The sequence below is a fragment of the Channa argus genome, chromosome 3, assembly GCF_033026475.1.
Source record: "Channa argus isolate prfri chromosome 3, Channa argus male v1.0, whole genome shotgun sequence".
NCBI classification, from domain to species: domain Eukaryota; kingdom Metazoa; phylum Chordata; class Actinopteri; order Anabantiformes; family Channidae; genus Channa; species Channa argus.
The window spans coordinates 1,043,094-1,053,888 of record NC_090199.1 but is presented as its reverse complement, the minus strand read 5'-3'; the positions used below and the strand labels follow the sequence as shown (position 1 = coordinate 1,053,888).

The 10,795-nt window shown below is 44.9% G+C and overlaps 2 protein-coding genes across 4 annotated transcripts; both read left to right on the top strand.

Annotated features, from left to right (window-relative positions):
• Nucleotides 1–165: 165 nt before the first annotated feature.
• btbd3a (BTB (POZ) domain containing 3a) lies at nt 166–5,029 on the top strand. Of its 3 annotated transcripts, none has more exons than XM_067497333.1 (5): nt 166–326; nt 687–899; nt 1,482–1,572; nt 1,938–2,056; nt 2,281–5,029. In XM_067497333.1, the coding sequence occupies exons 2-5, from the start codon at nt 730–732 to the stop codon at nt 3,311–3,313; spliced, it is 1,413 nt and encodes a 470-aa protein (XP_067353434.1). In that variant the 5' UTR covers nt 166–326; nt 687–729; the 3' UTR covers nt 3,314–5,029. The 3 variants fall into 3 exon arrangements, with proteins under 3 accessions (XP_067353434.1, XP_067353436.1, XP_067353437.1); XM_067497335.1 differs by having other exon boundaries at nt 182–326; nt 690–899; XM_067497336.1 differs by lacking the exons at nt 166–326; nt 1,482–1,572 and having other exon boundaries at nt 760–899.
• Nucleotides 5,030–5,690: 661 nt separating this feature from the next.
• On the top strand, nt 5,691–10,793 carry acaa1 (acetyl-CoA acyltransferase 1). Its single transcript, XM_067497337.1, has 12 exons — nt 5,691–5,957; nt 6,219–6,312; nt 6,502–6,559; nt 6,635–6,714; nt 6,795–6,837; nt 7,718–7,816; nt 8,411–8,491; nt 9,006–9,196; nt 9,274–9,453; nt 9,675–9,730; nt 9,812–9,957; nt 10,060–10,793. Exons 1-12 carry the CDS (start codon nt 5,796–5,798, stop codon nt 10,133–10,135), a joined length of 1,266 nt encoding a protein of 421 aa, XP_067353438.1. The 5' UTR covers nt 5,691–5,795; the 3' UTR covers nt 10,136–10,793.
• The last annotated feature ends 2 nt before the right edge of the window (nt 10,794–10,795 follow it).

Genomic DNA, 10,795 nt, shown 5'->3' with positions numbered 1-10,795 from the left:
TCAGTCCCAACAAGCAGCTTCCCGTCCATTAAAAAACAGCACTTATCTGTTCTTTTTCTGTGTGGAACTGTGTCTCACAAAACCTTTTTAAAATTGCAGTTTGTTGAGTGAGATGATTAAATAGTTAGTTAGTTGGTGTGTGTGTGGTTACACCAGCCTCCTCCGCCTCCTGACGGTGGCGCTGCTGCTCCTCTAACGTGCTGACGGCGTAGAAGAAGAAGCGCTGCGCTACTGTAAACAAAGCTGATCTGTCAGCGAGCGAACGGCTAAAATCTGCTTAATGTGCGGAGAAGTTCGGAGCGTAAACACATGTGAACAACACTGAAGTAAGTAAAGCTGCACTCACCGACCGAACCGCCGACAATAACTGAGACGTTAACTCCTAAACTTAGCGGAAAACCGTTTAGTTTTGTCGGTGAGCTAACAAACTAGCATTAACATGCTATCGTCAAAGCTAAAACGCGTTAAACAACTAACTTTGTATTTTTCATCGCACTGTCTACGTGTCTCAGTCATGACGGGATTTAATGTTGTAACGTCTTAACTATTGTACAAACTAACTGGTAAAGTGGCTGCCGATGTGTCGCTAGCTGTGCTAACGTTAGCTCCACAGCGACAAACTGTCGCTTTTACATTTTAAAGAGTTTTGTTCCTGTCCATTAATGTCTGAGTAAAAACTCCATTAGCAGCGGTTCTTTCCGGCCCTGGAGCTGCCATGACTGCAAAATAATGGCTGCAGAGCTGTTTCCCACTAAGAAGCTGGTCCCCTCCGCCTCAGCTAGGAGCAGCACCTCCATCCGGCAGTACCAGCAGCAGAACCTGACCAACAACAACACCACCAAAGCCGCCTCACAGGGCTGCTGCAACTGGCAGGGCCTGTACCCCACCATCCGAGAGAGGTGAGTCTCTGACCCTCACCCAAAGATGGAGGTGACGGATGTAAAAAAACCAGCAGAGGTCACAGTCAGTTCTTTTAAAGTACAACCAGAGAGTCTCTGCACACGGAAGTAGGTAAAGACATGAGGTCATGTGTAACAGTACAACTTGGTCTGAGTACAGACACCTGAGGAACCTGAACTTTAAGCAGGAAGATGTAGTTTTATTGTGTTGTGATTCCAGCTCGTGGACAATGGCTTAAGTACATGTTGTTTATAGTCAGACTCCAAGTATAAAGTGGGATTCAAAATAGAGATTTAGGTAGTTTGTGTGTTACACTGTTTGACCTCTGTGGGTCATCGCTAGGATTCTTTGGGCTGCTCAAGGAGAAAACAAAACCAAAATATGAATTGATCCGATTGGTCAGAAGATAAGAGTTAAAGTTTTTTTTTAACTCCTTAAAGCTACAGTCGCCACATGTGGGAATAAAGCTGTGAATCAACCCACCCACAGGTTTCGCTGTGTGGAAGTAAATGTACATTTAAACGAGTCCCGTTTTTTCTCTCATTATACACTGACGGCAGGCGTTTTCTCTGTTGTTGTAGGAATTCAGTCATGTTCAACAATGAAATGATGGCAGATGTTCACTTTGTGGTCGGGCCTCCCGGCGGGACACAGCGAGTCCCGGGACACAAGGTAAAACCCCTGCTCATCCTACTGCAGAGTCTTTGGTGCGAGTGTCAGGCAGCCAGCGATTTAAATTAGTGTAAACATCTTGTGTATTTTCAGGCTCTGCATCCAGAGATAAGGTTGTTCCATGGACTCTTTAGACAACGCGCTCAATAAATCTCTTAGAGACAGTTATTCACAAAGAAACAAAGACAAAGCTTTGAGAACCTTTCTGAATACTTAGCGGTTTCTGTCATAAAATGTCGTCATACTGCAACAAATGCACAATACTGCAACCGACCAGCTCCACAAGATTATAGTGTGAAAGTGCAACAGACTCTCGGTTTGATCTTTGTTCCTCCTGTCATAACAGTTTTTCTCTGCTTCAACAGTATGTCCTGGCTGTTGGCAGCTCCGTGTTTCATGCCATGTTCTACGGAGAACTGGCCGAGGACCAAGACGAGATCCGGATTCCTGACGTGGAACCTCCTTCGTTCTTGGCCATGTTGAAGTACGTCAGCCTCTGATTCGTTCGCTTTGATTGGAGCGTTTGAGTTTGCCTCTCTGTAGATAACCTCAGACAATAAATAATGTTTACCTTGACCCCCCATACTCCTGTATCTATTTGCTCCAGTGCTCCAAAGTTTGAGATATGGAAAAAAGATTTTTAAAATATGTATTAATGTTCCAGCTGTGTCTCTGTGTGTCTGGGTCTCTGTCCCCTCACTGCACCAGGTACATCTACTGTGATGAGATCGACCTGTGTGCTGACACGGTGCTCGCTACCCTCTACGCTGCCAAGAAGTACATCGTGCCTCACCTGGCGCGGGCCTGTGTGAACTTCCTGGAGACGAGCCTGAGCGCCAAGAACGCCTGCGTGCTGCTGTCTCAGAGCTGCTTGTTCGAGGAGCCCGACCTGACACAGCGCTGCTGGGAGGTGATAGATGCTCAGGCCGAGCTCGCTCTGCGCTCCGAAGGCTTCTGCGACATCGACTCCCAGACACTGGAGAGCATCCTGCGAAGGGAGACGCTTAATGCCAAAGAGATGGTGGTGTTCGAGGCAGCGCTAAACTGGGCCGAGGCCGAGTGCCAACGACAAGACTTGCCGGCGACCATCGAAAACAAGCGGCTGGTGCTGGGGAAGGCCATTTACCTAATCCGCATCCCCACCATGACGCTGGAAGACTTCGCCAACGGAGCGGCACAGTCTGGTGTGCTTACGCTCGATGAGACCAACGATATCTTCCTGTGGTACACCGCCGCCAAGAAACCTGAACTCTTGTTCTGCACTAAACCCCGTAAAGGTCTGGCGCCTCAACGCTGCCACCGGTTCCAGTCCTGTGCCTACAGGAGCAACCAGTGGAGGTACAGAGGCCGCTGCGATAGTATCCAGTTTGCCGTGGACAAGCGCGTGTTCATCGCCGGCTTTGGCCTCTATGGCTCGAGCTGCGGTTCAGCTGAGTACAGCGCCAAGATCGAGCTGAAGCGTCAGGGCGTCCCAATGGCCCAGAGGATCATCAAGTACTTCTCAGATGGCTCCAGCAACACCTTCCCCGTCTGGTTCGAGTACCCGGTGCAGATCGAGCCTGACACCTTCTACACAGCCAGCGTGGTGCTGGATGGCAATGAGCTCAGCTACTTCGGCCAGGAGGGCATGACCGAGGTGCAGTGTGGCAAAGTGACCTTTCAGTTCCAGTGCTCTTCGGACAGCACCAATGGCACCGGAGTGCAGGGAGGCCAGATCCCAGAACTCATCTTCTATGCCTGAGCCGGAGCCAGAGGAACGACGACGTAGAGATTTCAGCTTCACTGCCATTTTTTTTTTTTCAGTCGATGCTTCTGGGAAGCTGCTGCAGGAGTGGAAGCAGGGTGACTCCTGTACTTACTGCTGAGCCTTTGATTCAAACATGAAGAGTCTGAATCCTCATTTTCCTTCACCACCTCAGTTTCTTTTGGTTACACTTCTGCTGGCAAAATACATCCGGAGGAGAGAACATCTGTGTCACAGATGTGCAGCTGTGTGTTACAATGACTTCTCTTGTGAAGTTGCACAATTTAAAGTCAAAGTATGACACTAATCTTTATTTTTACTGTCAGTGAATCCAGAGAAAAGACACAAATCTACAAAGTGTTGGATGTAAATCTTTAGAAACCGCTCACAAATATCAGCTCCTCACTACAGGTTTTATCAAACTAAATGGGAAATGGTGCATTTGTTCTTGGAACTATTTTCTCTGGTGGATTCTCTGGTCTTTGCAGTGGGACAGAATAAATAGGTGCTTTCTGATGGTGATACAGAAACACATCACTCAGTGGAACAGACACAGGAGCTAAATCCGGCTTCACTGTGTGTTCGTAGCAGACATTCGCTGTCTGCAGTTACTGGAATTCGCTGAAATTTGTCGACGATAACACAACTTTAACATTAAATCGATCTGTGTAAAGAAAGCAATCATGCAAACATCTCTGAATGTCAGTGATGACACCTCACCTATTGTCCGACCATGTCACAAGACACGAGCAGAAAATCCTCAGATTGGAGATTTTACAAAATTAAAACTGTTATTAAAATTGTTGCCCATAAATTTTCTCTTTTCTCCATTATGTTCCCACTGAAGCTGACGGTGCTGATTTGAGCGTTTCTGCCTCACGAGTGATAAATTTAGTCCAGTCATTTAATCATTTCAACACTAAATTTAAAGCTTAACCACACGCTGCAACTTTTGGCATTTTATTACAAGTAAAAACAGTTAAACATGTTTATTAATGTCTATACAGCAACAAGTAAGGTGTACAGACCTTACTTTAAATATACACAATAAAATCACGACTAATTCAAATAGTTTTGTGTGATGAAACTGCACAACACAAACAGCCGATCTCCTCCTCTCATCAGCTTTTGGTTGAACCAGTTGAAATGTTCCAGCAGTTACTGGAAGATATTGAAAATGAATGAAGCACTTAAATAAAGTTGTGGTGGTGTTTTTACTGTTTTACTTTATTAAAGCTGAATAATAAGTTTAACATTTATAACCTGACATCTTGTCACACTCCTGTCTCATAATTTTGTCCACTACTTCAGATCGTGTTTTGCGACTGATTGTTTGATGAAAGTCATCATTTAAAGGTGCACTTCACTCGTAATCTACCTGAAACTCTTTCCTGTTTATCCTGCAGTATAAAAGCTTATAGGGTTTAACTGGAAGTGTCAGACATCACTCCTACAGAGCGACTCCTGTGCTTTTATTTTGAAAGATTTTCTGTTCCTATTTTAATGTTGTTTAACTATAATTCTGTAAAGCTCCACTTCATCTAATCTCTTTGAAAATGGAGGACAAACTTTTATATTTGATTCTATATAGCGAAAAAGTATTTTTGGATGTTTTTGTTTCCTGTTGTCTCATTCCAGCCAGAATGTGCAGTGAGTCTGTGGCCTTATTAATGTGTTGTTGTGACATAATTTGGAAATAAAAGGTTCAATGGATTTGTTTTGCTTGTCTTTGAATCCACTGATGTGACTGAAAAAAGAATCACATGTTAAACTATAGAGACCACAGTATTGGTCCATTACTGGGTCAACATTTTGGTGTAAGAACCCAGCAGCTATTTAATGTGGTCCAACAACTATTCAGTGAGTCGCCATTAACTCGTTACAGGAAATTGATTCTCGTTCTGTTCTTGTCTACATTTGTTTACATTGAGGAAAACTAAGTAGGACAAATTTGCTGTTAGCTGTTACCTTTGGCCTTGAAGTACTGAAGGTACTGATAAGTAACAATTCATTACTTTGATACTGAAGAAAACCTAAAAACCTGATGTTTCTCAGACAAGTTCTGCCTGAGTGTATTTATAGGAGCAGAAATAAAACCTTAAAAATCCAATAATTCTCAGGCGGATTCTGAAAGTGTTTGAACTCCTGCCTCAGTGACATTCTAGGCTGCAAACTATTTGAGGAATTAGCATCTTATAACAATTTAACAGATGTTATAATCTGTCGTCGTAATTATGCGATAGTAACTCGTAAATCGGGATTCGATATCTCGAGAATCTCGATATGATTTTTATCCCGTCCACCACAGTCCAGTCCAGTTGGTGGCGGTAATTCCCCATTTTGTTGTTTGCCAACCGCCATAAAAGCGTCAAGAAGAAGAAGAGGAGGAAGTGACGCGTTCTGACCGGGAAGAGTCCAAAGAGCAGAGTCCGACTCCGGTTGTTTCATGTTGGAATAAACCGTGCGATTTGTCGTCATAATGCAGAGATTAAAGATTATTTCAGGTCACTTGTCTCCCAGACGGGAAGTGTGGAGTTCAGACTGTGGGTCGGTACCAGCAGCGAGCAGCTGGTCGGAGGACGTGGTGGTGGTTCATGGTCGGAGGACAGCTATCGGCAAAGCCAAGAGGGGGTCTTTCAAGGTGAGCGTGCTTCACCTGTAGCGTGACGCCAGCTGCGTCTGGGTTTTATGTTGCACTAAGCGGGGAAGCTAGCGGAAGGCTAACGCTAACGTGACGTTAGCGGTCAGTTACAGTGACATTTACACTGAGCGTCGTTTTCTCTAACGTTAGCGTGACGTCACTCCAACATATGTGACGTTCTACGCGTAGCTCTAATTACTAACGTTACGTTACGTTACTGCTGTAGACCTGATTGACCCGAACCTCTTTTACTTCCTGCAGGACACCACACCTGACGAGCTGCTGAGTGCCGTGATGAAAGCCGTGCTGACAGATGTTGGACTGGCACCCAACAAGCTGGGAGACGTCTGTGTGGGTGAGAGGACACTTTGGTCTCGTTTCTTTTAGTGCAGGACTGTCCAAACAATCAGATCTCTTTGAATGTGCTAAATTACGTTTTCAGCTGTCCACAACTGGGCCTGAGCTCGGTAAATCAGTTGTTTTGAGGTAGACTGGTCTAGGTTCGTTGCGCTGCCTAACGACTTCTGTGCTCACCTGTGTGCAGGTAACGTGCTGCAGCCGGGGGCCGGAGCTCTGATGGCCAGAGTGGCTCACTTCCTTAGGTCAGACTCATGAGCCACAGTGTGATCTTCTCTGATTGTGTCTGAGTGTTTCTCACCGCTCTGTCATCCCCCCAGCGGGTTTCCAGAGACAGTTCCCGTCTACACCGTCAACAGACAGTGCTCCTCTGGTCTGCAGGCTCTGCTCAACATTGCAGGTAAAAAATGCAACTAAACGCTCTCCGAGGGAGAACGGGGTCCTCTGCTTATTCACCCGGTGTGTGCTGTGTTCCTGCAGGAGCAATCAGGAGCGGGTCCATAGACCTGGGTCTCGCATGTGGGTACGTCAATTCAACAACAACAACAAAAAACATTTGTACTAGCTGAACGTGCATTAACTATTATGTTGATTTGGGGGGGGGGAATCTTGGTTGCTGGTTTCTGAAATCAGGGTAGATTCCTGTCAGAAACAGATTCCTGTGCCATGAATACAGGTAACAAAAGGCTGCAGACAGTAACACACCGCTGACTGAAAGAATGAATGAAGTCATTAATGAGCTGCCTCATTTTAAAAACTGAGTCTGCCACAGAAAATTTAAACGGCAACTTCACCAATGTTTAACTTTCTCCCCGTGGCTTTAATTTAGAGTGTAAATGTACAATAATGCTTTTAACCTTCTCTCTGACGTCCATATTTTAAAGTATTTGTCCTCTTCTGGCTGAAAAATGCCAGCAGACTCATCACAGGGAGAAGTTAGACATCATCAGGAGTTCAGATAATATCTGGGGGAGCTCTGGAAAAGCAGGTTAACCAAAATCACACTCTTCATAGTGTGAGCAACGAGATGACGTAAGCTTCCTCCGAGTGATGTCATCTGGAGGCACTTTTCAGCCAGAAGAAGAGACAAATTTAGATATAAGGATGTCAGAGAGAAGTTTAAAAGCATTATTGTATATTTACACCCTAAATTAAATCCACAGGGAGCCAGCTGAACATGGGTGACTAACACAAAGTTCCTTAAAAAGTCACTTTCCACGTGGATTTTGAAACTTCACAGCATTAATGTTGTGGATCAGCTGTGTGTGTCTGCTGCAGATACAAACACAGCAGAAATCTGGTTTCTCTGCTGCTTCACGTATACACACATTTCCAGTAACCAGGTTTCTTAAGTCCATGTAAACAGTCAGTGACGGAACAAAACGTGTGTCTGTGTGTCACAGTGTGGAGAGCATGTCGCTGAGATCTGTCGGTAATCCAGGGGACCTGAGCTCCAGGCTGATGGACAATGAGAAAGCCAGAGACTGCATCATTCCTATGGGGTGAGACCTGCTGCATCCAGGTGCACATCACACCGTCAAGGTCACAGTTCTTTGCTCAGTTTCTTGTTCCAATGAGATGCGGTGGTAGTGACATGCAGCTGCAGAGGAAAGACTTACATTTGTTTCCTGTTTCTGTTTGAAAATGACTCGAGAACATTTGACGTGTGAATCGAACATCTGTGATTTGAAAGTTATGTCAGAAACAAGAACCAACCAGTGGAGCTGGTTTCACCAGCAGGAGGAGGAGATGAGATTAGTGGTTCTCCTAAGGTGAATGAAGGAACCAACTGATGGAGTGTTGACTGAGTCAAACGCACGATGCCACACAAAATATTTTATTAATTTGTTTGAGCTTTTTTATGGGTTTAGTATGTGATGATGGGTCCGACTGTCTGCTGATGTAGTTGCAAGATGGTCCTGGAAGTGCTACACAACTCTTCCAGTCTTGTATCTTCCCCGTTCCAACATCTTAAAAAATGCTTTGTAATTTCATGTCGTCATGCAGAAATAATGTGAATTATCGCTATAGTTTTGTCCTGTCACATTGCTCATCCATAGCATCTGTGAATGAATCTGACCTGTGTGTTTGTGCAGCATCACCTCAGAGAACGTTGCAGAGAGATTTGGAGTCTCCAGAGAAAAGCAGGACGCCTTCGCTCTCACTTCTCAGCTGAAGTAATTAAACCATTTTTAATCACGTAACAGTTAATGTTGTCATGACATCCGTGTGTTTGTTACATAAGGGCTGATCAGCTGTCAGGTAAACCATGCAACTCAATACAACTCAATACCTGCAGGGTGTTTGTGTAAAATCAGTGCTGTGGATGAATTCTGAGGTGTGTTTTTTTTTTTTTTTTTCCTCAAAGACCAGAGAGAAGTTATTTCTTGATATTTTTTTAGAAACTTTTTGCACTTCTGCTTTTTTTTTTTTTTTTTTAAACTTATCTTACAAATTTAAGACATGGTTTTATGGTCTTAACAATCCTAGTAGTTTTGTTTTTAGAGAATCGAGGTCTAATAACCAAACAAATTTGAATGATTTTGTAGAATGTGTTCAATGTGTCAGGTTTTATTTAACATCTCTAAGACATGAGGTGAAACACTGTCGTCTGTCCTGGTGGGTGCACAGATGTTTTCAGGTGTTTCTAGCAGTTGTGCTTTAACCAACTGGATCCTCCTTCACCTGCAGAGCCGCTCGAGCTCAGAGCTCTGGACTGTTCGACCAGGAGATCGTTCCTGTAACCACCAGATTTGTAGATGAGGCAGGTGAGGAGCGACAGGTGACTGTGAGCAAAGATGAAGGGATCAGACCGGGGACGACTCTGGCAGGACTCTCAAGACTCCAGCCGGCCTTCAAAGCCGATGGCAGCACCACAGCAGGTAAGTCTTCGACCGGAAGCTCGGGTGAGCAGGTGGGTCTCTATCAGACTGACTGACACACAGGTGTTCTGTTTCAGGTAACGCCAGCCAGGTGAGCGACGGAGCAGCGGCCGTGCTGATGGGTCGCAGGTCTGCAGTGGCAGCTCTGGGTCTGCCGGTCCTGGGGGTCCTGAGGGCCAGTGCGGTGGTGGGTGTCCCTCCTGATGTGATGGGCATCGGACCAGCATTCGCCATCCCTGCAGCTCTGGAACAGGCTGGTACGACCTGTGCATCAAACTAAGTACATTTACTAAAACTGAAGGTATCTTCTCATAGCATCTTTTGCAGTTTAGATGGAAATCTGACAGCTTTAGATACTTTACTGAAAAGAATCTTGTTTTTATCTGAAATTATTAATTTGTAAAGTGAGGTAAAAATTTTCAAAAACTGCTGTGCTTTTTAAACTATCATACTTCACTAATCTGTTTGCTCTGCTCAGGGCTGACTGTGGCTGACGTGGACGTGTTTGAAATCAACGAGGCCTTTGCCAGTCAGGTGAGTTCCTGAGGAGGTGATTCGTCCGAACCAGTCAGTAAGTGGTGATGCAGCTGACATGTTTCTGCCTGCTGTGCTCAGGCCGTGTACTGTGCGGAGAAGCTGGGGATACCGATGGAGAAGGGGAATCCGAACGGGGGGGCCATCGCCCTGGGTCATCCTCTGGGCTGCACCGGAGCTCGACAGGTGGTGACGCTGCTCAACGAGCTTAAACGCAGAGGAAGGAGGTTCGACTCAGCTGCAACACTCGTCTCATATTTAGGAACCATTTTAAATCAGTTTCTCATAGTCACTCGTTTTGTTTTTTCCCTCCCGATTGTCGTCTGTAGGGGGTTTGGCGTTGTGACCATGTGCATCGGGACGGGGATGGGAGCTGCAGCAGTCTTTGAACACCCCGGACCATAGGATCAAGACACGGTGACGGATTTAAATCCCTCTGACAGGACGGCTCATATGCAAAAACTGCTGGGAATTTGTCTGCAGCTGTCAGAGCTATATTACCTACAACTTCTCCAGCGGTTTGTGGCATCGTATAGATAAAACTGCTCTAGTTGCAGTAAACCTCACTCACCGCCTGATGTTATGTCAGCCTCACCACGTTATCGACCTTTAACTAATGCTGCCAGACTTGATTGTTGTGTAGACACATTTCAAACAGCAGCTGATGAAGTGCCTTTGATTCTCTGCTCTGACACAATGTGTTTTACCAAACCTCACAACCAGGCAACATTTCTGTTTAATCCACATCAAGTGTGTGAGACTTACCTTCCAGTGAGAATCTTCTGATTTTTGTCCCACTAAATACCATTTATCAGCAGAATGTAAACTGTGTATGACGACAAAGTAGCCGTGAACAGGTTTATAGAACCCAGATGTAAAGGCTGTATTGTAAACAGAAAATGACAATATGGTAAAACATGAAGTTATGATTGTTATTATTAACTCATGAAACTGCTTATTTGGGACTTGGGACCAGTTCAAAAATGTTTTGTCACTGTAAACATCTGTAGCTATGATGATTTCAACAAACTTTGAAAAATGTTAAATAAAACTCTTAACATGACC